At 42.8% G+C, this 26,234-nt stretch overlaps 2 protein-coding genes across 4 annotated transcripts in view; one reads left to right on the top strand and one right to left on the bottom strand.

Annotated features, from left to right (window-relative positions):
- The window catches only part of sipa1l3 (signal-induced proliferation-associated 1 like 3), a 70,449-nt gene extending 62,849 nt beyond the window's left edge, over nucleotides 1-7,600 (bottom strand). The window contains exon 1 of one of the 3 annotated variants that reach the window (XM_079676584.1): nucleotides 7,433-7,600. The gene's annotated coding sequence lies outside the window, so the exon portion shown is untranslated. Of the gene's footprint in view, nucleotides 1-2,667; nucleotides 2,992-7,432 lie in introns of those variants that run through there. The other 2 variants (XM_079676582.1, XM_079676583.1) reach the window with 2 other exon arrangements.
- Nucleotides 7,601-9,612: 2,012 nt separating this feature from the next.
- The window catches only part of map3k10 (mitogen-activated protein kinase kinase kinase 10), a 30,958-nt gene continuing 14,336 nt past the window's right edge, over nucleotides 9,613-26,234 (top strand). The window contains exon 1 of the mRNA XM_079676872.1: nucleotides 9,613-12,434. Coding sequence (XP_079532998.1) covers nucleotides 11,459-12,434 — 976 coding nt within the window. The 5' untranslated portion in view covers nucleotides 9,613-11,458. The remainder of the gene's footprint in view (nucleotides 12,435-26,234) is intronic.

Raw genomic sequence — 26,234 nt, 5'->3', positions numbered from 1 at the left:
ACCTTTGACAGTATCTTATAGTCCGTACATAAGAGAGCCACAGGTCTCCAATTCTTCAGCAGGGTTAGATCTCCTTTCTTAGGCAACAGTGAAATCACTGCACGCCTACAGGAAGCTGGAAGAGTCCCTTTCCCAAAGGACTCCATCAATACATCCAACAAATCATGTCCTAGAATGCTCCAAAAATGTTTAAAAAAGTCTGCAGGTAAACCGTCTATGCCCGGAGCCTTGCCGGAGGCCATCTGTGTCACCGCAGAGGTCAGTTCCTCCAGCGTAATGTCAGAGCCCAAGGTGTCACTTTTGGCTGGACTCAGCTGTGGAAGACCCTGAAAAAGTTCATCAGCGGCTTCCACGTCACAACCTTCGGCTTTGAACAGGTCCGTGTAGAAGGACACTGCATGTCTCCTCATCTCAGCAGGTTCAGAGGTTACCTGTCCATCGGGAAGACGCAGACATACCATCTGCTTCCTTTGGCCCACAGACCTCTCCAGGTTGAAGAAAAAGGTGGTTGGTGCATCAATGTCTCTCATGGAAGTAAAACGGGCTCTGATCAGAGCTCCCTTGGCTTTCTCCTGAAGAAAACAGTTAAGCTGCTGTTGTTTTAGGAGGGACTGTTCTATATTTCGAGCAGACACACTCTCTAACTCTCTGATCTCTCTCTCTAACTGCTCTATAGCTCTCCTAGTGTTTGCAGTGGAGTAGGCTGTATACTGTTGACAGAACACTCTAATCTGAGCCTTTCCTACCTCCCACCACTGACTCAGGGAGGGAAAAGACTCTTTCTTTGATTTCCATTTGATCCAAAACAATTTAAAATTCTCACAGAAAATCAAATCTTGTAAAATGTTAACATTAAACTGCCAGAACGATCTAGGTTTCTCTGTGTTGGATAAAACCAAATCCAAAGAAACTAGCTGATGATCTGTAAAACCAACAGGTTGGATGTGACAGTTCACTGCACGAGTAATAAAAGAAGAAGACATGTAAAATCTGTCTAGCCTGGCTGCACTGACGCCCCCATCTAGCATTCTCATCCAGGTGTATTGTTTAACGGAGGGATGCTTCATCCTCCACACATCCACTAAGTCAGCCTCTCTTATCACCTGTGACAGTAAAAGGGACGACTGAGGATAAGGCTCCCGTCCTATTCTGTCTAAAGTGACATTAGTGCAAACGTTCCAGTCCCCCCCCAGTATAACACACTCCCCCTGTACACTAGTGTCTAGCTTGTCTTTTAATAACTGAAACACAGATACACGTGCAGGGCCCTGATTGGGTGCATACACATTAATAAAGGTGAAACTGAACTCTAACAGTTCCACTTTCACCATCAAGGCTCTACCTGCCACTATCTCAGTGCTGGATAAAATCTTTACATTTAGAGAGGGGGAGAATAAAACAGCTACTCCAGCACTAAGGTTTGAGCCATGACTGAGTACATACTGACCCCCCCACCACATCCCCCAGTCCGTCTCATTCAGGCTATCACTGTGCGTTTCCTGCAGAAATATCAAATCTAATTTTTTCTGATTAAAGACTTCTAACACTAAAGCTCTTTTCTGTGCACTTCTACCCCCGTTCATGTTCAAGGAAGCAACCCTTAAAGCCTGCATTAGAGGAAGGAGACAGAGAGAAAGAACAGACAGGTACACACAGCAGAGGAGACACCCAGTGTTGCATGATCATGTTGAAATTATTTAGACCTTTTCAGTTTCTTCCCTCTTTTGCTTCCTGTCGTATCTTTTTTCATAGCAGTTACATGCCTCCTGAGACGATAACGTTTCTTTTCATCCAGCAGGTCTAACCTTACAACTTTCTGAAGAGTTCTCACTGTATGAAGAAACTTGTCAATGTCAGGGAAAAAATCTCTCACTTCCACTGACTTGCCAAAAGACTCGTCTAAAAAGACATTAATCTCTTCCAAAGAATATATCTCTGCGTTCTGAGAGAGACTATCTGCAACTGAACCACAGTCAGAATCCCCCTCACCGTCTGTGTCCATCTCTGTCACCTCATTATTGTCTGCAGCCTGTTGAAGCTCTTTTTGCCGCCCAGAGCCAGACGGCAGCTCCTTCTGTGTGCCAACAGCCTCTACCTGTCCCACAGCACCAGTCCTCACCTGTCCTGCTACATCATCTCTCATCCGTTTACCTGTTTCCACATTTTTTCCTCTCACACTCACCACACTCTCTACAGTCCCTGTTTCATCTCTCACGATATTCATCCCTACTTCCTCCGCAGCCACCGGGGCCCCGGCGGGTGCAGCAGCAGCAGCCCCCGTGACACCGGGTCCCGCTGCCGCGGACCAGGCCGCCACAGCGGCCCCGGCCGCCCCGGCCGCCCCAGCGGCCCCCGGCTCGGCTGCCCCAGCGGCCCCGGCCGCCCCCGGCTCGGCTGCCCCGGCGGCCCCGGGCGGAGCGGCGTGCCATCTCTGTGGACATGCAACACGTTTGTGACCCGACTCCCCGCACTCAAAACACTTTACGCTCCCTGAGCTCGCATAAACCATATAAAAACCCTCTTCGTGCCTCACCCGGAAGGACACATCTAGTGTCTGAGTGGGACAATTCAGAAACATGAAAACCTGTCTCCGCAGAGAATGGACATGTTTTAACTTTTCATCCTTACACCCCAGAGCAACAGTGCGGAGACTACTGGCAAACTTACCAAAACGCTTCAGCTCCCGTTCGAGCGCCTCATTCGGGATGAACGGAGGAACGCCAGACACAGTGATCCGCGTGGACGGTGTCGCCAGCGGTGAAACTTGAATGTATTCCTCGTTTAGCATTAATCCGCTCTCGATAAGTTCCGTCACATATTTCTGGTCTTTCAAAAAGACCACGACCGCTTTGTTCATGCGGGAAGCATAGGAGATATTTACATGACCGACCTGATCCCCCACAGCCAGCAGCACCTGCTCCACTGTGCTTGCGGCCTGAGCCACCAGCCGCACTCCGTGTCTCAGAGACACCGGCAGCGCCCCGGAGGACGCCATCCCCGCCATGAGGCACGGAAAAACACTAAATTAACAAATTAACCGTACTTGCAAAGGGTACAAAAATCCCAACGAAAGATCATACAGTTAAAAAAACGATTGAAACAGAAACAAAAGAGTTAAAGTTGAAATTCCCTCTTCCCTCTTCAAACACACATCCACCACCGAAGAAGAAGAAGAAGAAGAAGAAGAAGAAGAAGAAGAAGAAGAAGAAGAAGAAGAATTGATAGATCAACTGCCTACCTATAAAATGTCTGATAGCGGTGCAGAAGGCTATAAAGCAGAGTCATCTCAGGAAACATTGGTGCTCCTCTTTCTGTAAATCTCTCACCTCTTGACACAAACAAGCACCCTGACTTATGGATAAGACCCTCAGGGGAGGCAAATACATCAAAGAGAGTGGAGACGGGGGGCTTTCAATATGGTGGTCTGATGCCATTTCATCTTGAACGGCAACACCTGCACTCTGACTAATACACGTGTGTGACGCAGGTCTACTGAACGCATATCTTCATGAGAGTGCTGCTATAGGTTAGCCCATTGCAGAGGGGGTTTACAAAAGCAGCACGTGTCTTGGTTCCTCCTTGTATTTTAAGTTATGATGTTTAAACAACCATCACAGCGGTTAATGTCGTTATTGGGTAAATCATCTTGTTGTTTACACAGCCTCTATGTATATACTGAAGTAAGTACGCCTGTGAAGGTTGACTGTAAAGTGGTAAAACTATATTGCCCAGAGGTAATCACGACGGTTAAGTTGTTCTGCTTCTGATGCACCTGTTCTTCTTCAGGTGTGTAGATACATGGTTCCAGGTCATTGGGGCCGTCACTGTTCCCACAAACACATCCTAGCTTCTCCATAGAAATACGCAGAACCAAACTACATTCATAATTACCACATTTCATTTTCTCTCCACATCCACACCAAGTCTCTCGCCCACACAGCTCTCACCCTCTGTGCTGCTTTCTGTTTGTTCTTGTGGGTGAAATCTTGTCAGAAAACTGACTTATGTGAATATTGGGATTTTACTGTTTTCACAGTGGCGTGGGGTGATTTGAGGACTTTTATTTATCTATTTTAAAGTCTTTCAATCCTAATTTAGAATAAAATGACTGTTATGTCTTTAACTTGCATGTATGAACTAAGTGACTTTGATGACTGTAGCATGTTGGAGGTCTTGAGAAGAATGGTATGGTCAGCTGAGCTCCAGCAATTCATTTAGTTATGATATGATCAGAAAAGAGTCATTCAAATCGACACATGTGACCACAGTCAATGATTGCCTCCATTGCCTTCAGCTCCGGTTGGGAGGAGGCTGTGATGCCAGGCGTGGTGACGTGTGCTGCTGAGCCATTCAGAGTTACCACCAACATGGGCTGAACTTGCGTCACAGTGTTGGTTTAAAAGGAGTATAAACCATTAGCATGAGCCGGCAATAAGCAGAGAGAGCAGTTTGTAATGTATTTCAATGGCTGAACTCTGTAAGCTCAAGTGTAAGACAATCTGAAAATACACAGACATACGCGCGGACGTCACTTTGCACCGTGACACACACCAGATGGGATCTTTAGCCCGAGGTATCATTCTTCCTCTCTGTGACCCATCAGGATACAGCCAATGACTGTGATGGATGTGGTGTGTGTGTTTGATCTGCACACAGCGAGAGCACAAAATGGTTAGTTTCTATTAACCTTTATTTAACCAAGCAGCCTCTGAGGATTAAATAGAAACCTGGCAAGAGGCATTTCATTCTAAAATAACAAACAGCAGGAGAGCTGCCAATGGCTTGGTTAGGAAATGAGGTCTTTAACCAGAGCTGCCTTAAAAACACCACAGAAAAGACCCTTCTGGAAATGTGTTATACACCTAACGAAGAGCTGGGTGAGTTCTTTAAAATCGTCGTCAGGAATAAAAAGAACAAGAAAGAAATCTGAGTCATATTTACTGAGATATGAGATAGTGATTCAACTCCATGTTCACAGGCGAAATAACTCAGGTGGCCCCCATTCCGCTCCCTTTGAAGATACCATCCTTTGTTCTTGTAGCTATTTGCTATGAAACACTGAAATAGTAGCAGAAAATATGAGATGTTCCTCAAGATCACAGACAGTGAGTAATTGTTATCTTGTACCCAATGTGGTGCCAACTAAAATCTGTCTGCTGGAGGAGCTTTACAACTCTGTGATGTGGGCCAAAAGGAGTGTAGATTACAATGGACATGGACAATGTGATATCTTTGCAAAAATACCAAAACGTATACAGATATTATGGACCCTGCAGGGATTTACAAGTTCCATTGGGTAGTATTGCAGAAAACATATTAAGAGCTCATAAATATTGCATAGTAAATACATTAGATCTTGTTCTCAATAGCAGAGGAAATGTGACAGTTTGATAGAGTATCTGGACCCGAAGTGTAAAATCAGAACTACACGGCATTTAGCGAAGGGTTTGTTACTCGAGAAGGCTGCATAGCAGAAATATAAATCTTTAAATGCAATATAACCCAATACTATACTACACTGTGCAGAATTACGATGCAATGTAAAAACAGAACACGGGAATTAAGATATTTGAAGAGTAAGACAAATGAGATTTAAAACAAACATGGTATGCCATATTCATTTCATACAGTGTCATTTGAACGGCTCAGACAGTATGTGTTGGCCTCTTGCCTTGGCACACAAGACAAGTGAAGAAAGGCCTACCATAGCAGCAACACGCTGACTGTATAAAGGCCCCCTCAATAGAGGATTTAAGGAGATAAACAAAAACATTTAGGTAATCAGCGCATTTGCAGATTCTACCTACTCTCCATTCTGAACTTCTTTCTGGTTTGCGTCATTGGAAGTCACAAGCTCCTGTGGTTTTCTATACATCGATAACAGCTTGCAGGGACATGCTGCTGCACTCACTGCTGTAATAAATCATGCTGAGCTACTTTTACACTGTTCCTTCAACTATCAATTTATGGAATTCTTTGCTTCGTCAGGCAGGTGTAGAGTTACGAAAGAAAGACAGGAAAATGAAACGCTAGTGAGATCATACAACAGGGGAATCTGGAATAGCAAAGAACAAAACATGCCATGATATGGTTTGTGTTGTTCTGCATTTGATATAGAAGACTTTCAAACAACCATTGAAAGGATGGGGGGTGCTTTCTGGAACAACATTGTATAACTGACTTCAACAGTCTAGTGTCTTATCAAAGGCATTTGGATTTACAATATGGAGAACCATGTCAGTATCATTCAGCATAAACTTCACCGTTGAGAAATGTATTCAAAACTGCTCTCCTCTCAAACGAGGGATGAAATGCAGGATATGGCGATTATGCAGCAAACAGTGGGCAGTGCTGTGCTCAACATCTGCTCTTACAGGCGGGTTTGCAGTAGGATAATCGGGGTAAGACATTAAGGCATCATTCCCAGATTTACCCCTGTAATAATTATTCCATTAGTTCCAGATGGGAGGCAACCAGAGTAAATGGAGCCCAGAATATGTGCAGTGCTGCAATGCTCTGCTGCTCTTGCACGATAGATCCATCATGCTGATCCTCGACGTGTCATTTCCTGAGGGCTGGGGAACACAGCAGCAACAAGGGGGATCTCTATGAAAGGGAGACGACACGCCGAAACATCATCACCTCTCTATCAAGTGAACACACTCGACCGCACATACGCACACACACACACGCACACACACACTGCAAAACCTGCGCACTGTGCACACGTCTTTTGACAGCTGAACAGAGTATGCATGTCCGTCCACGACCAGGTCTCCTTTAATGACCACATTTAAAACATGTTGCACATATCAAACCTGAGGCATTTACAACTACTACAACACCCCGATAAAACAATACGTGAGTGTGTTCGTAACCGCCCGGGCAAAACATTCCCCATGCAGCTTATTCTGAAACAAATCTCCAGCCAAGGCAACTTCCGATTTGCACCACAACTACTCGAAATTCAAAGCTCGTCCAGGCTAACTAGTAGGCTAGCTCTGCCCCCAAACAAAGCTCCCATTGTCTGGAACTTGTAGTCTTAACATTTCCTTTTGGCCCTCACAACTGTGATTAACTTAGGTTCGAAAAACTACAAATCCGAAGCACTTGGAGCATGCGCACTGGCAACCTAATTATCAGGAAGGTTGTAGAATATTTAGTAGTTAATGAATTGTTGCGAATAGCGGCATATTTAAGGTAATATATCTACTCCGTTGAATGGCCGCAGGTTTAAGTGAAGCGTTGAAGCTGTGTGAATGTTTTTAGCCGGGGCTAAGAGTGCCGGCTGAGCCGTAGTAAACAGCCTGTTCTCTGCATTGACTGAAGTTGGTCGGCTGCCTCTCTCTCGCAGCTCCCTGCTCGTCACTTTTCAGCGCTTTTGAATCAACCCAAACTGTTCAGAGAATCCTGAAAAGAGCACACATCTTACCTAATGCTGCTCCGGTGTTTTCTCTCGGCTCCTATTCCGTTAACATTAATCTCCAGACATTTAGGAAAGAGTCGCTGTAGCCGTCGGTCGACTGCCTGTTCACAGAGCGAGACGCTGCCAAGAATGCTCAACCGAAACCACCCGCACACTCACGGCGCATGCGCACCTCCGGCTGGCGCAACCTACGATAGTAACACACAGGGGGCAGCACGCTGCCACCAAAATACTGTAAATACTGTAAAATACTGCACCAATAATAAAACCTTAGTATGAGTATGATATAACAGTTACCTTGCACAACTGTAATGTATATCCTATGTACATATTTTTTCTTCTGTTACTGTAGTTTATGTCTAGTTTCTGTGGCTGTAGGCCTAAGTATATTGGTATTTTATAGAATACTCCAATTCATCCTGAAAATGTTATATTGTGTATTTTTTATCTATTTATCTATATTGTTTTGGATGCTTTACTATACTAGAACATGTCGTCATACCTACTATTGTGAAGTATATCTACTATTCGATTCAAAGATGCATTCATAAAAAATGATTATTTAATATATTTAAACAATATAGCAACTTATCTAATTTTTTTTAACCGCTTTTAAGACCATTACGTTATACATTGGCCAATAATTCAAACTCTAGCATTAAAAATACATCTATTTGTCTTCTTCTTTTTTAGTGTTGTTTTCTATTATATTGTTTGTACCTATTATGTTTAATAATGGAAGTCAGGTAAAAGTGAAAACTACATCTGAGGGAAGCGCTTAAAGAAATAACACTAGAGATGCATTTGTTATATCTATAATGGCACATGGTCAAAACATTAGTCAATAGCACAACCTTGTGGTTGCAAAGCAAAATCAGTCCTCTGATATCAGAAGCAGCTTTATTAGCCAAGTGTGTGTAAATTACATACAAATAAATTGTCTTCAATTTAAAATTGCTCTCAATTTACTTACACATAAATAGACATAAACATTCCATAAAAGAACGTGAAAAATAAAAAAAATCTCTAAAAGGTATGTGAAGCAACAATGAAATAATGTATACGAGTCTAACACATTGTATGTGTAACTGACTTTGTAAGTGGCTAGTATTTGATAACATTTTTGTGTTGTTGCACAGAGTCAAATCAATTACTGTCTGCTTCACAACTTTCAAAAACAGGTTTTACCATGATTAACTTAATACGACCATCTTAAGAAACAAATTCCTTGTTGACCTGCCTACATGCTACAATTGGTAAGATCTAAACAAAATAATGCACAAGTTGATATTGCACAAGAATATTAAAGAGACAGCCTGCCAAATGTGGAAGAGTGATTATTACAAATTGCAAATGTATCGCATCTGTAGCCAACACTGCAGCCAGACAGAAAGTCTTCTGATCAGCTGCCTGTTCGGTGTATGTCTTCTGATCTCTGCAGCTCTTCTGTCATTATTTACTGCGATTTCTTCAAACAAACAACACATGAACCACTGAACAAAACCACTAAATACTTTGTGTTTCACTCATGAGGCACCAGGGGTCAGTGTATCATAAGAATGAGTGTATATCGATTGTATTCTATAATACAATGACATTTTGTCACGTCGTGCCTTTGTTTGAATAAAAACTGGTTCCATACACAATGTGATGTTATTTATTTTTCTAAAGAAACCTAATGTTATTCAATGTCAAGAAGAAATAGGACGTTATTTGTTCTCACGTTATCTCCCCTTAAAAAAAACCTGATAACACATTTTCAAGTTATAGTAATTCTAGTCTTGATAGATACCGGGTAGATATTTAATGTAAGATTAAGTGTCCTTGAGAAACATCCATGGCATCTATTGGGACAGAAAACAAGAAGCAATCTTTTCCAATAAGTATAAATCCACCTATCAATATATTCCAATTCATTATTAGGCAGACACTTTTAGGTAGGCAACAGGACAAAGCACTGCATTGTAAAATAAGTTAACAAGCTCGTAACTGTCCTTATGATTTTAAATTTCCAATTATTTAATCTATACGAGCTGCCAGAATAATGTAGGTCAGCAGGAGATCCCTCAGAAACTACAGTACCCACAGTGCAACAGCACACCCTCACTCCGCCCTGAACGTGGAGCTGAACCAGTCTAGGAGTTGAATCCAGATCTGCACACACGTGATGGGAGTCATTGCGTGTGCTTCCACCCATCCCTGTGTTTTGTAGATCTGCAGAGTGGAAGCACTTGTTCCCACGTATGTGGACTGCGCCCCGGTGTGTTTGGATGCAAAGTCAGCCCACAGACTGACAGCTCGCTGCTCGAAATGTCACGTCTCTCTGGAATTAAAGCCTGTTTGAATACGATGGACCTCCGGACAGCCGGATGAGCAGCACAAGCAAGGACTGCCAGGAGTGTTTCATTTTGACGCCAAATTGGGAGACTGACCTGGATGGTGCTTACTTGGATGCATCACACGCCCATGCGACGATATCGGTGTATGTTGCTGCCATCGTTGTCCAGGTTAGGTTACAGTGAGCTAAGCTTTAATTGTTTACGTATTAAAGCTGTTAGCGGGGGAAGACGCGAGTGGGGACTGGATACAACATTTTGCGCAAATAATTGGCCTAAATAAACGTTAAATAGCCTATTATTAAATAATTATTTGTATTATTATGATTGGGCGCTCTATCTATTTATGAAGGAAACATGGAGCATTCATCGCCTTGTTTCATCTCGTCCACCCGGATGAGAGATACTGTAATTGTGCAAGGCTGCATGCAAACCATACTTTCCGCCTTGTTGCCGACGTGTGGTGGTTTCTAAAGAAGTCGTGGACATTTAAATCCTTCGCTATTATTGAATATTACATTAAAACTACCACGCGTGCTCTTGAGGCAGCAGGATAATGATACATGCTGACATTGCCTCCCTGTCTCCAGTCCAGAAGAGTTTATTTTCCCACCGAGGACTGGTCTCCATCACAAATGTAGCCCAGCAGAGGCAACTGAAGCAGGCCGCTGCACATAGACGGAGGCGGGTTTGTTGTGCTCAGGCTGGATGTTGAACATGGTCTGTACTGAATACCTGCCGCCGGCTTGTTTCTGTAATTCCCCTGCTCTCTTGAAATGGACGGGGCCTTTTTGATAAAATCTATTAATGGACGTTGAACCGGCTCATGGTTGTAGGAATTATCCTGGACCGGCTTTTCGGGATGTAGGGCGAATATCCGCTGATATTTCACAGTAGGCTCTACACAGAAGAGGAAACAGCCCGTGTTCATGGAGACGGCCTGGCGGGGGAGGTGCATGTACACTCGGCTGGATGAGAAATAATGAAGACCCCTGCTCAGAGGATTTCACTCAGCTCAAACACAGACTGCTGTTTTTGTTGGCAGCCTAAATATTCCATATTTAATACTGATATTACTCAGCTGTGGTTCTAATACCATCCCTGAGTGTCTCTAGCACTCAGAGTCAAGTAGCTATACCATTGGCTGATATTGACTTCATGAGGTTATGAGGCAACATTTCACAAGTACAAACCACGAGTCCAGCTTTTGTTAAGTCTAGATACAATCTACTTAGTTGTAACAGCAATTTAAGACATCATTATTAACTATGTTACTGTTTTATTAGTTGTAGGCACATATTGAGGGATCAGGACTGATGAGGAGCTGATCTTAACTGATGACCTGCTGTTTCTTAGATAAATACATAATCAAGGCTGCTTTGAAAGTCTGCAGAAGCTTTCCAAGAGGCACAATAGTGGAAACAATCAATTACGTTTCTGAGTGGGTTACATTCATGGATCTGCTGAGTGTCAATGTTTGACTTGATGGACATTGTCCCTGTATGAACTTGCCTTTGGGAATACATGCTTACACACCGCATAGCAACAGCACAGCAGCAACGGGTGAGAGGATTTGGCACGGTTTCCACAGCGGGATGTGGTGATGGGGGAGAGCAGTTGCAGCAACCTGATCCTTTGATCCCTGATCCCCCCCACTGGTGGTCTGGGACTCCCTGTCTCTGTCAATGGGCCCCGTATGGATTTTGTCCCTGAGTTGACAGAGGGCAGGCCTACAGCGTCAAACAACAGTCTGGCTGCTATGCATCCATACGGCAGAGCGAGCAGCACAGCAGCCCCCCGGTCCTGCACCAGCTGTGGGGGCTCCTGCTCTCCACCTCCCCCCTGCCTAATCCCTCCTGACCCCCACTCATCTACTACCTCCTCCTCCTGCTTGCCCCCGAATATGACCCCTCCGCCACCAATGTGTCCGGCCCCGATGGTGCAGGTGGAGAATGGCAGCAGCTGGAATTCCTCCACCTTCTCGTCCTCCCCAGACTCCCACCCTGGGCACCACTGTGCTGCAAACAACCTCTACTGGACTGCAGTGTTCGACTACGAGGCCACAGCAGACGAGGAACTAACCCTGCGGCGGGGAGACCTCCTCGAGGTTCTTTCCAAAGACTCCAAAGTGTCTGGGGATGAGGGTTGGTGGACAGGCAAGATCCAGGACAAGGTGGGTATCTTTCCATGCAACTATGTCACAAGGGGGGGCGCTGCCAACTACCAGCAGCTGACTGCAGGCGGGGTGGGCGACTGCCCCCTGGAGATAGACTTCTCAGAACTGTCCCTGGAGGAGGTGATTGGAGCGGGTGGGTTTGGGAAGGTGTATAAAGGATTATGGCTTCTAGAAGAAGTAGCAGTGAAGGCCGCAAGGCAAGACCCAGACGAGGATATAAGTGTTACAGCAGAGAGTGTGCGGCAGGAGGCCAGGCTGTTCTGGATGCTCCGGCACCCCAACATAATCTCCCTCCGTGGGGTCTGCCTGCGAGAGCCCAACCTGTGCTTGGTGATGGAGTACGCCAGAGGAGGGGCTCTGAACCGAGCACTTGCTGGGAAAAAGATTCCCCCGAGGGTCCTGGTGAACTGGGCGGTCCAGATTGCAACAGGGATGGACTACCTGCACAACCAGGCATTCGTACCAATCATCCACAGAGACCTCAAGTCCAGCAACAGTAAGTACTGCAAACACATGACACTTATAATCTCTGAGTTTCATGTAGATGTTCTGGTTAATATCAAATAAAGTGCAATTATTACTAATCCATTAAATGTTTGACAGAAAAATATTTGACAATTATTTTTGATTACTGTTGGAGACATCTTTGTGCAAATTGACAGAAAAGGCTGTTTTCAGACTGACTAGATTTCCTGCTGTTCTCAGTTTTAAATAATATTAAACTGAATATCTTTGGGTGTTGTACTGAAAAAAAAAGACATTCAAATACATCTGCTTAGACTTTTAGAAACTGAAATCGACATTTTTTTATAGTCCAAGAAAGTAATCATCAAATGAATCCATAGTACAAATAATCCTAAACTGCAGCCCTATTATCGTTTGACTATGCTTCATGTTGACAATAGGAGTTACTTACAGGTAAGAGAAATGTAAACCTGTTTTCACATGACCAAAGTTTGAGTGACACATTTCAATATTTACAATAAGTACACCTTGCACAACTTATTCTTCCTCACAGTACAAAATTTTAAAAGCTCAATTTGGCCCTTAAAGGTGCAGTTCACGTGAAATATTTATGAATCTAGATTATTTTTGTGTGAGTTGATCGGTGTTGAAGATAATGTCTGTAAAGATCCCAGACTTCTTGAATATAATGGAACTATGAGGCACTCAGCTTTTGTTGCTCAAAGCGCCAAAAAAACTGCAATTTCTCTTTCAAGAAATCGTGACCCAGTTACTGACGATAATCCAGAGGTATTGTTGTGAGCAGTTTCATGCAGGAACCTTTTTCTTTCTACCCTATAATAGAGCAAAAGGAAGAGTGCATCTACTCAAGGATGAGAGGCTCTCCTGAGCTCACCTGAGCTAGCTAACGTTACAGCGAAGCCGAGTAGGACGGCATTCATGTTTACTTCTTCCTCAGTCACACGCCTCTCGTCCATGAGCAAGCAAATCAAGATCTGTGGATCTTCTTGAGTAAACTGGTAATCATTTTTGAGAAGAGACATTGATGCCTTTCGACTGTATCCCTATGGCTGATATCTCCAGCTCAGGGCAAATCTCCAACCAAATAGATTGAAAACTACAGGAAGTTAAATAAAAGTCTGATAATGATTATTACATTTTGTATGAGCTTTAGAGCCTGTTAGTGGCAGAGTCATACTAGCTGTTTCTGGTCTATGTGCTTAGCTAAGCTACCGCCTTTAGTCTCCTGGCTGTAGTTTCATATTTTCCTTATGTGAGTGGAATCAATCTTCTAATTTCCCATCATCATCCTTCAATAAATCTTTCACATATGGCAAACATCTATTATTGTTTACAGTACTTGGGACAGGACAGTAAAATCAAATACAAGTAATACCTTTATATACTATCAACAAATCAACTATTAAAAAAGAGCATATTGTGATATATTGCTCTATTGATTATAAATCACACTGTATGTTGTCGCATCGTTTAGCTTCTATAGTTGGGTTGTGTTAATCCACATGGGCAAATAAGTTGTAATTTACAAATGGACAAACATTGAGCCTTCTCATAATCAGTTCATGGCATTACAAAAATGATATTATAATGTTGCATTCATTTTTCATAACATTGAGGGTTTTTTTTGGGTAGAGAGGAGAAACTTAAATTGAACACAGTGGGGAGGCCTAAGTCCTGGAGAGCTGGTCTACTTCTGCCATATTTCCCCTGTCATCTCTCTGCACCTCCTCTTGCTCTTCTTCCTTTTCCTCCTCTTCCCTCCCCTCCTCAAGAAGAGCAGTTCTGCTCTGCAACTCACTGAGCTATTTTTGGTCCTTTGTGCTACTTGCTGTTTAAAGACGCAGTTGTTGGTGCATCAAAGAAATAACACGCAGCGAGCATCTAAGTGCATTTCATGCGTGTGTGTGTGTATACGTGCCGGTCAGACAGTGTGTGTTCATTCCATGTGATGGGAGAGGGAGCGTACAAATATGGGTGGGGTGCGAAGGATGCTCACTAAAGGGCCCTTTTTAAAGAAGGAGACAGGCAGAAAGTGAAGCTTAAAAACACTCGCTGCTGATCTGCCCAAAATGTTTCCTAATCTTCAATCCCTCACTCTCCTTGAGTCTCACTCTGAAACATGTGCACCCTGCTCCCATCTCTTTACTTTCCCTGACTGCTCCTCGTGTGGCTCAGTAACAGTAACGATGGGGGATCAGATGCGTATTGGACAGCAGAGCCTTGGCAACAACACCATAACTCTGCCTTTCCATGGTGACATGGCACTGCTTCTGTGTCACTGAGTCATGCTGCTGCTAGCTGCTGTCAGATGCTGCACAAAATGTCAGAGCCCCAATTTAGAGTTCTGTCTGTGTGAAAATAGCAACTGAATGAATGTCTCATGGACCCTGTTTTCTACCCTGAATGTTGACTGGAAATGTGTGGGTGCTAATCGTTAACTACGTGATTAGACTGTGACTCACACTCGTACTGAGGGATCTTTGCATTAGCATGCCGATGCCCAGGAGGGTGAAGCATTGAAGGAGAGTGAAAGAGACTGAGGATAACAGGGTGGAAAAGATAATATCGTGGAGGGAAATTAAGCTCGGGGACCAGAGAGAGCGGAGAGAGGCGAGAGAGGACAGTGATGGGAAAGAACAAGAGAAGGGGAGCGTGGGGGATAAACAGCGGTTCATCTCAGTTTAGGGTTTCACCTCAGCTCATTGTCCAGGTGCGCTGGTCTCAGGTATCCTCTTCAAACCGCCGACCACTTGGCATCACCGCGGTTACAGAGCCGCTCAGCCCCCGAGCCTCCTGTGACTTCAACCTGCTCCTGTCACCAGTACACTACACATGCTGCATTCTTATCGCATACCAACCTACAATGTATACTAGGTATGAACAGCAGTGCAGGCGTACTGCATAGTGGTTATTGTACTGTATACGCAAGGCATACCCGGATGTATACTACATTTGCATGAATTTCTGATTATGCAGAATGAGCTAGCTGCACATACTTAACTGTCCCACAATGCATTGCATTTAGGTGCCTTTAGACCAGCCATCAGCCATGTCACATTTTGAGCCACACTAGTATCTGTTATGTCACTTTTATTAAGTTGTTCAGACAAAAGGAAACCATTTACATTCCCAATATGTGTTCAGTTTATCCAAATTATTCCTGTTTGGAAATTTGCCTCGATGTATTTGTCAAACGAAAACTGGCAACCAGGCCGTCAGTAAGAAAATTGAATGGTGGATTTGAATGAAATCTTAATTTTTGTATGTAAACAGCACCGCACACACAGTACAATGTTAACCTATCCTGGTAATATGGGCATGTATTGAATATATTCTCCCCACAGTGCGTGGGGAGAAGTGTGGGGGTCCAGTAAGTTGCTAATGGGCACGACAGCAGTGCCCAGGAGGTGAACTGGCACAACATTAGTAGGCAGTATGGAGTATGTAAAGGATGTAGTATGCAGCACTACAGTTTGGGATTTCAAACAAAGCCACTAACTTCATCTCGCTCTGAAGAATTGATAAAAGCAAAACGTGACACTGATCTTAGAGTCAGTGTGTGCTTGAAGCTTTACAAACATTTTACAACACAGGATTTATTTTAGGCTCACTCACACGCTTTCATCTAATTTTATCCCAGCCAATTGCATGATTTTTAAAAGGCGTGTCTCCTTGTGCTTGTGGGAGCTGAATGTTCTGGTGTATGTCGTTAAAGGCCTGCAGTGAGTCTGTGTAACGGGGATAATCTGATTAACGTGACCTCCTTAGAGTGATGTCACAGCATCTTTGTGGGTTGGTGGTCACGCCTTACCTGTCGCTCTGATCCCGGATCAGCCTCTAGTCTCTCCAAGCATAGGGCACCAGTCTTCTTTGATTGGCAGGATTAACCCCTGGGATTAAAGCAATGAGAAGATTAATAGTGCTTTTGATCACTATAAACACTATTGTTCGAGATAAGGGCTGCTACTTTTATCCTCCATTTGTATGATGTATAAAATGCTGCAAACATTAACATTTGAAAAATGTATTTGTTGTCTGATATTCAGATCGCAGAATACAAAGAAGTGACTATTCTCATTTGAAAAGCTTAAAACTGGGAAATTGTAAACTTAATGTTGATTAAATGACTAATCAATTATTCAACCAGTCATTTAGATTTGACTTTCAAACAAAAGCAGTGACACAAGTCATTTAAGTTTATTCATATATTTCTAATTCAATGTGGATACGCACAAGATAATCTGAGTTTTGGGGGAATAAATCAACTGACTTCATCTGCTGATAGATCTTAATTTAATTATATTAATATACATTAAACTAACCTGCTGAGTGAGTGGACCTTGAGCTGATCTGTTTCATTAACGCTGTCCTGATATGAGACTTAGTCATCGTTCTATTTGAGATAAATGTACATCACTGAAACTTTATATAGCTCTATAGAGGCTCTGAGTCTGCTGCAGGTAAGACAATACAGGTGAGCCGATCACCTGCCGCAGTTATAGAGAGGCTGGGTCATAACTGTACCTGCAGCCTTCTCTTACTTATGGTAAATGTAGTATGATGTCTCAATGTGGATGTTTACATACATACATCCAAATATCATTTCATTTTCCCTTTGATCACCTGTTGGATAAGATGTCTCCACCTAATATAAGTTCAAATGTGTTGTTGCCAGATGAAGCTTCAAAGCTCTATAGAAAACACCTAAAAGACAAACTCAATAAAGACACTACGCAGTTGACATTACCAGCTGTTTTGACTGCTGTCGCTTCAAATGGGCGCCATGTTTACACAGTCAACAATCAGCTGAATAGTGTGGGAGCCCCGTATCTCAGAGCAGGCTTGTCAAGTATTCTGTTTGCTCATTGAGTATTTAGAACACAAAGCAAGAAAAGACACATGATGTAAGACATTTGTTAGGGTGTTTTTCTTTTAATATAGTATTGTAGTAGTTACCACAACATCAACAACAGAACATGCTGTAATAGCTAGTTAACCGATTAACATGGCGAGATATGGCAATAGTTGCGGTTTTTAAAAAGCCTACATCTGGCTTTGTGTTTGTATTTGTGTGTGTGATAATATGTCAATCTGCTGAGGAAAGGATTAATTGTCTCTCTGAGGGATTGTCGGATAATCCCTCAGAGAGACAGAGCAGTGGAGGCCTAGACTGTGATTTAAGTGTAAACTAGCTAGTATTTAATAGGTATGGATTTGAGGAATATAATACATTTGCTATATGTATGTGTAGGGTCTTATTCATTTAAGAAATGTAGCTACATTTCAGATATGATGGTGGGGGAATACTGCTATGTTATTACTGCACTAACAATACTTTAAAGGTCCCTTGTCATGGCCTTTCATTTGAAGTGAAATTAGTTTCAGTGATTGAGACCTGGAGATAGCTGCACAAGCTGTTCCTAAATTCAAACATGTATCATGTATCATACGTGTGGTGTCCATGCAGACGATATCTCCCGAAAATATCACAACCACAACATACCTTAAATTTGAATTCAAATAGTCTAAAGAAAAGATTTCTTTGTGCACTTATTTTTGACTTACTTAAGAATTGTAGGCTCCACATTAAATGAACAAATAACTAAATTAGCATTATAAATAATGTCGTACTTATTCTAAAATGCATTAATACCAATCTGAAAGTGGAAATAAGTCTTCCAGACAAATGATTACAGGCTGTGTTTTATTTTCCGTGGGCATGTCTGCAAGCATGTTGCGTGTGCAGTCGGGTTCTTTGGCCTGTGTGCGTATGGAGGTCGTAAACCAGGACATGCTGGCGCTAGGGCAGGAAACTCATAGTCTCACACACATGTACACACTGCAATAGGGCAACAATGTCCCCATTCTCACACAGCAGCCCAAGACAGAGCGATAGCGCAGGACTCACAATGGCAGGAGTCACTGCAGGGGGATGGTGGGCGAAGGATGGGAGATGGAGGCAGCGATGGGCAACTGTAAGTTGAGAATGACAGAGCGGAGAGATGGATGGAAGCAAGGCATGATGGGTAGAGGAATGCAGTGGCTGTGGAGAAACCCCTGGAGGCTTGTTTGGGAAAGGGAATATAGAGATGGATGGGGGGAGGGAGAAATAAAGGCAGGAAAATGGAGAAGTATGACCAGTTTTACAGGAGGTCAAACCACTCTTCTTTTCTCAGTGAGCTACAGATTAAGGCTAACGGTCCTGATGGCCTGCAAGCCTCATTAAATCAATACACTTCAAATCCATTTACAACTGCAAACCAACATGTGCAGGTAAATCTAGGTCCTTGTCCTCTTGAGTTTAGCAGACATAGCATCTTTATCTTTTCGTCTTGTACTGTACATAAAGTACATTTAATAGCATATACATTGTCAGATATATTCAAATAATACATTTTAATTTAAATGAGTTGCAGTAATATTGAGTTACTGTCTTTATATGTTTATTTTTGAAGCCACTGATCCAGACTATAATATCTCAACAACTATTTAATGGATTGCCATGACACTTTGTCCAGGGATCCTTGATCATTGTAATGATGTTGGTGATCCCACTTAGTTGTCAGTTAAAATGTGTACGGTACTTTGCTTTATATCTGAATACTTGCAAAACTGTCTGGCAGTGACTCAGTCAGTAGGAGCTTGGACTGTGAGCCATAGGGTTGCCGGTTCAAGTCCCCGAACAGACCTAAATATGGAGTGTGGACTGCTACTTGGAGAGGTCTCCGTTCACCCCCCCCACCCCCCCACTCCCCATTGCTCCCCGGGCGCTGTACAATAGCTGCCCACTGCTCCTAGTACTAGGATGGGTGAAATGCAGAGGTCACATTTCACTGTGTGCATGTACTGTATGTGTGACCATTAAAGAGGGCTTCATCCTCCAATTCTACATTCTCATAAGCCTCAGCTACACTTCAGTGTTTATTTCTAATTAGCAAATGTTAGCATGCTAACAACCTTAAAAATAATGGTGAAAATGATAAACATTACATCTGGTAAACATCAAGTCATTGTGAGCATACTGGCGCATAGATACGATTACATAGTAGTGTGGCTGTAGGCTACTTTAAAGCAGCATATTCGCCAAAAGGCATCTTCTTCAAACAATTAACAATGATGTTTTCTGCTTTTCTGTGAGCGATTTGTTGTTGTATTGTTCTTCAATTACTAATATCCAAACGGAATAGGCATTTCATGTCCTGATGAGTAAACATGTGTCAGGACATTTTACTCAGACTCAGTTTTATTCTGAGAGCCGTCATAGAGTCTTCATAGAGGAAACCAGAGAGATATTGAGTACATCAGTTGTCTCATCAACAATGCTGCCACACGACATAATTGTCGTATTTGTCGTATATATTGACAGAAAACGCAGGTTAAAAGAAGATTATAGTACTATTAAAAAAACATACAGAAGTCAGGCTGATGGCATCAAACAGTTTAGGGTTTTAAGGGTCGTTAGAAGACTGTTTTCAGTTCCTGCATCACGTGATCTGGGCCACACTGCTAACAGATGTTTCTATCTCCTCGCTGTCAGATGGAAACACTGCTGACTTTCAGTGAGTGACAGACACAGGGAGAGCTACAGTGACACATCTAAACCAAACAGTGACGCAGTCAATGGCTGCATGATTGCCAATGAATACACATGCTTGCGCCCTCTCACTCAGACACACACACATCACAATTATTCTCTCCACTGCTCAATATAAAGTTGATCTGGAGCCAGTTATCAGTGAAAAATAGTCCATGCTGCTCTCTGCAGTGCAGCTCAGGCACTGTGGAGCTCCCAAGCATACTGAAACACATTTACAGTACACATCCTGCTGCTGTTTGTTGTTTAAAATATGATTTGCATAATACAGCTGAGCAACACTTTTGGTCATAAACACACTGTGGTGTATTTTGCTGCTTATGATCACTGTTCACATTTTGGATTGTGAAATCCATACTCACTAGCACACACTGTACACCAGTGGATTATATATCTAAGTGTATTTGCATAAACAGACAGAAGCCTGGAACTTTTAGCTTCTAGGGTTTCTAAACCCCCGTCTGCAAAACAGGCTCAAAGTGTATTTTCAGTAAGATCAACATTGAACGCCTCAGGCAGTGCCTTTCCTCATCATCGCCTCTAATTCACCTCAGCTCTTCAGTCTGAGAAGCAACAGCACAAGACATCGTCTGAAGTTAAAGTAAAGACGACAAAGAAGTGTTACTAGACGGAAAACACATTGCAAAACAGTACTTTGTGTTGTTTTATAAAATCTACTTTAGCTCCTAATCCCAATGTTGTCCCTTAATTCAGAGTGGAGTAACACTCCTGAATATATGCACAATATCACTATGTGTTTTCCACCACTATACAAGGGGAAGGCCATACATTTCAGCAGACAAAGCGATAGACACAGTAAAGTCACACACTCACGCTTACATTGACCTCCTGTACGGTTGTATGTTCGCTGGCTGTTGACTCGCTGTTAGAGGGTCATTGTTGTTTGCCAGCAGCCTGGCACGGAGAGTGAGGGGCCGGGCCAAGCAGAGAGGGCACTGGGTGTCCCCCGAACCCAAAGTCCTTCACCCACTTTCATAGTGGAGTCAAGTAGAGGACACTTCAGCCAGACAACAGACATGTTTGGAGTCAATACTAGAATCGAATGTTTTATTCAACGTCTGTGTGCACAAGAGATCTGACATGAATACATGTTGACCGGGACGTTGACATGTCGTTCACTTGAGTTGATTCCTGTGAAAACCTAATGAGAGCTCAGGTCCGTCCATAACTTCTTAAATCAATTGAAATGATTTGCAATTGGCTCAGTTTCACCAGTGTGTTATTTTAGTGTTATGGTGCTCATCAATTAGACATTAGAGATGTTATTAAGTCAGATATATTCATGCAATAAAGGACTCTTGTTGGGGAAAATAGATTTGTGTCTGTTGGTGGGTAACGTTTGCATAATTAATAAGAAGAATAGAAACACACTTGGATGACTTTGTTTTTCCTAAAATAGATAAGTAAAAAAAGGTGTCTTGATTTTTTCATTGGTGGTATTTGTAGCGTTTTGTCAATTATAGGTCAGAATCAGAATAGCTTTATTCGTCCCACAGAGGTGACATTGACATTTGTGCAGCAAAAGTCACCAAAGTGATCGGGACAGGAAGTGATTAGTTTGTCCCTAATGGTATTAGAGGAAACAAACTGGTAGTTATTTTTTTCGGTGAAATTGAAGCACCCCTGTCTCCCCTTTTTCCTCTGCAAGGATGGGAGACTCTTTGATTCTGCCTTGAATTAGAAGAATACATTAGTTTGTATGTCTATTTTAACATTCAGCACAATGTTTTTCAGTTGTAGACCACAAAAAAATATAAACATTTTTCACAAGTTAAAATGAAGAAACTCAAAATTCCCACACTTTAAGTACTCCTTTTCTACATACCACACACGCAATAGGAGCCCAAAAGAAAGCCGCCTCATTTAATACCTCCATCTCTTCTGAGAGAGGCTGCCTGGTCACACGAATCTGGCAGCTGTTTGTGTGGAGACAAAGTGAATGGCTGCGGGGTGAAACTGTGCCACTGCTCAGGATTAGAGCCCTGATGGCCTGTGGTGGTCCGAGTGGAGCCGGGCCAGGGTATCAATGACATGGGAGCATACTCACTACAACCTCCGTATCAAAGCTTGGAGACCTTGTGACTCGCTGCACATCTCACTTGGTGTTCATACGTTTTTTAATCCTAATGAAGTTGTGTGCTGAAATGCTCTAAAAATCCTGTCTGCAGTGTGAAGCTTTTACCACACATCTACATTTTCTAAATTTGAGATAACCTAATGATTTTGCTCAAGTTATACATCTACTCCTTGTATTTGAATTCCTCACACTGTATTTGAACAAAATGGACTTGAATTTACATTTTTCGTGCATGTTTGAAGAGATTTGGTTCCTCTGCTTGAAATCTCTCGAGGGTCGAGATGTGTGGAAGCTAAGGGAAAATGGAGAGACCAATTGAGATACAAAGGCATGTGCTGCCAGGAAAATGACAAAAGCTCTCCCTCCATTCATCTCTCTTCACCTCTATGCTGACATCTTTTCATCCACTCATCATTACTACCCTCTTTCTTGTAGTGCTCCTTTTCTCCCCCATCCCACTCTCTGTTTCTTGAGTCCTCTCCCCTTTCAGCTGCTTCTTCCCCATATTTCATTCTCCTCTCTTGCCCTCATTTCTGCAGCTCTTCCCTCTTGTCATTTTTGTCTCTTTATTGCCTCCTTCCTCCACTGTCTCCCCTCCCCCATGCATCATCTTCAAACCACCACCCGCTCTGCCTCCTCAGCTTTAACCCCCCCCCCCCCAAATCTCATCACCACCTCACACACATTTTGTACACACAATCTACCTCTCAGTTACTGTATTTTATAACTCCCTGAACCCTTTTGCTTTCCCTGCGTCTCTTCTTCCACGCCTGCTCCCCGGTGTGTTGTGATGGTAGCCAGGCTGGCGACAGCTGCAGACAGTGGGCACCAGCAGAGGGAGATGGGGATGACTATGGGGGAGAAGAGGGGGTACGAAGATGAAGAGGCATGGTAAGGCGGTAGGGTTGGAGAGGGGGCTTACTTTTTTTGATAGCAAGGTTTTGATCTTTGCTGAACAGAAACAGAGACGTCGGGCCTGGGGGGCTCGCTGCTCAGCATCCCACGGGCCCAAATCTCATCTGTGTCGGCTCGTTGCCATGACAGTCAAGTTACACATCGCCCCCCCTCCCAGACAGAGGGGTGGGACCAGCACTGAGGAGGTGTTGGGCCTAAACAACCAGCAGCTTGTGGCATTCAGGGCGGTGAGGAGCGGAGTCAGAGGAGGTATCACACACTCTGCGGGGAGTTTGTAGGGACCCAATTCGCTGACTTGGCGCCACGGCAACAGCTGTTCAACCCTGCAGGCTACACCTGTTCTGCAAAAGAGAGGAGCAGGAGAGGGGGGGGGGGAGGACTGATGAGGGAAGAAGGATGGGTTAGAAAGAGGAAAAGGGAAATGTCTGCAGACTGTACATTCTGCTTTTCACTGAGAACTTAACAATAAACTTTATGAATATTGTACTTTCCAGAAGAAGGGTTTACGCGGTGCTTTACAGGGGCAAAACAGAACCATGAAAGTATTATTCGTAAAAACAATAAAGGACAATAGCACCGTGAATAAAACAAAAGACATGAAGCAATCAGACATTAAACGGAGTAATAAAATATAATTAATAATGAAAACCATGAAACAAATGGTGCTAGTAGGTAAAATAACAGGAAGGTTAGAACATTTGATTTATGAAAAAATAAAACTGGTATAGGCTCTTATAGTTGGCTCTCTGACTGTAGCTTTTTAGTCTGGATTTAGGAAACACCAGGGACGCAGCATTTTAGGGCCCCTAACAGCACAAATGGAGGTAAAGGTTAGACATATAGATTGTGGCCAAACTTTTTCGAGCTTTAAAAGCAAATATTTAAAAATCAAAGTCATCAAAATAACATGTCAAATCTGTTTAGTGCAGCTTTCAACCAAAAATCAAGCAAGAGGTAAAAAGAAAAAAAAAGAGAAACAAAGCATCCTCATACGGGCATGAGGGTTTCTCCTCTTCTCTCCCAGCGTCAGGGCCGGGCTGTGACCTCTGCCCTTGTTACCATAACAACAAGTTAATGACACAGCAGACTGACTGAGCTAAAATAAAACAAAACAATAAGGACTAACCAGTCGAGCGCCGTGTGTCCTTCACTCTCAGGGTTTCTCTAAAGACTGACTCTGAAGTTCATGTCTTCTTTAAGTCTTTATGATGTGTCTCATATCCAGATCAAAGTGCAGGATTGTCTTGATGTGTGATTGTAGTGGTATTTGATTTGGTATTTTGACAATATATCAAAGTCAAGTTTTAACATTTGTTATTTCGTTTTTATAGTCAAAATGAGGAGAAACCTTTTTATTTATTGTTTACACAATTGCCGCTCCTTTGCTTGTAACTGTGTGTCTGTGCATTTCTGTTTCCTGTCTTTTTTTAGGTGATCAAAATCAAATTGCCTAAAAGTAGTATTAAATTATATTTAATAGAAATCAAAATGACTAAATGTTATAGAGTCTTATTCTCCACCGTCAGCTTCACCACCTCCAGATAGTCCACAATGCTGATGTCACTAAAGGAGGAAATAACATTTACCAACCCTGAAAACCCCAAATCCTGCATGAAATACTTCCAGAACTTATGAACTTCATCATTTCCTCATTGCCCTGGCTCTCCTCCGCAGGGAGTTTCCGGATTAGCTCAAACATGTTTGTTTATGATGTAATAAACTTTGATGAAAGTCAAAAATACCTTCACTCAGAAGACGTCTGATTGCATTCCTGTGTGGTGAAGTATCTGAGCTGGCGAATGTGTGACCTGTTCTCACAGCACTTACTAACCAGGCTGGAGATCATTGTTCAGGTGAAAGGCCGCTAGCTGCTTCAGTGTTTGAACAGTAGCTCGGCGGCATTTCTCAACACTTAGCCGGGGTCAGGGTCCAAGGACGGAGGAAAGAGAGACTTTAGAGGTTTAAGTCTACACTTTGTCACACAGGCAGCAAACTGCTGCTCTGTGTGACAATGAGCATGTGTTTCTGACAGCTGATCAATAAAACTTGGCTACTGTTGTTGTTAGACTGCAACTTGTTTGAATGTTTTGTAATGTAAACCCTGCAGTCCTCTGAGGCTGCACTAAGCTGGTGCATTCCCACAGTGAGCCAGTCCTTAATGGGTTTAGGATATTAAAGGTGGGTTAGGTAAGTTTGAGAAACCGGCTCGAGATACACTTTTTGTTATATTCCATGGAATGCTCTTAACTCCCCGATAGCAATGAATATCTCAAGTGCTTTGACAAAAAATCCATAAAATCTGTGGAAGCCGTAGTGCTGTAAAAAGCACGACCAATCATTTTAGCCGGCCCGGCTAAAATAAGTGGATGGCCTACCTGCCTGTCAGCCTTCCATCTGTGCAAACACTTATCTCGTGCCCTCATTGGTCATGTGCACGTTCGTGTGTGTTGGAGGAGGGGCTCTGTAAGGAAGTAGCAGATTTCTTCCGGCTGTGTATTTTCAAATTCTAGCGCACTCGAGCAGTTTTCTCCAAAATTACCTACCCCACCTTTAATGCACATTTACAATACATAACAAAGACCTGGAGCCTTGTCTCTACATTATCTGGATATCCTGCTGAAAGGAATTTTATCAACAGCAAGAATAAGAAGACTTGACAATACTTTGTATTAACAAACTTGATATTTTTATTGACTTTCCCATTAGCTATACCTAAATAATAATACGCTTTATTTGTATAGCACCTTTCCTACGATAATATCAGTAGAAAATGCTTCATAGTAGTTGATATAAGCGCACAGAAAACTGATGTCAAATAGAAAACAGATACCAGTAAAATACAGAAAAACAAACATAAAATAGCAAAGAATACACATATAAAAAATAGGCACGGTTAAACGGAGGATAGTGCAAATACAAAACAAAATCAGGAGTTAGCTTCCTAAAAGGCTAAGTTGTACAAATATGTTTTTAGCTTCTGTTTATTTAAAGACTTCCACCTAGCAGGCTCCCCTGATATCCACAGGTATTTTGTTCCAAAGCTTTGGGGCATAACGAAGGCTGCATCAACGTCTTCTTAGGGATTAAGGGAGTTAACAATGAAGCTTGGTCCTTGCTCATTAGTGCTAGAGTTAGTAACTTATAGGAATGTCAAAACACTTAATTAGGATGGTGTACATTCAGGGCCGGCCCTAGGCACTGGC

Source organism: Notothenia rossii (assembly GCF_949606895.1).
Source record: "Notothenia rossii genome assembly, chromosome: 4".
NCBI classification, from domain to species: domain Eukaryota; kingdom Metazoa; phylum Chordata; class Actinopteri; order Perciformes; family Nototheniidae; genus Notothenia; species Notothenia rossii.
This window is presented reverse-complemented; position numbering and strand designations above follow the sequence as displayed.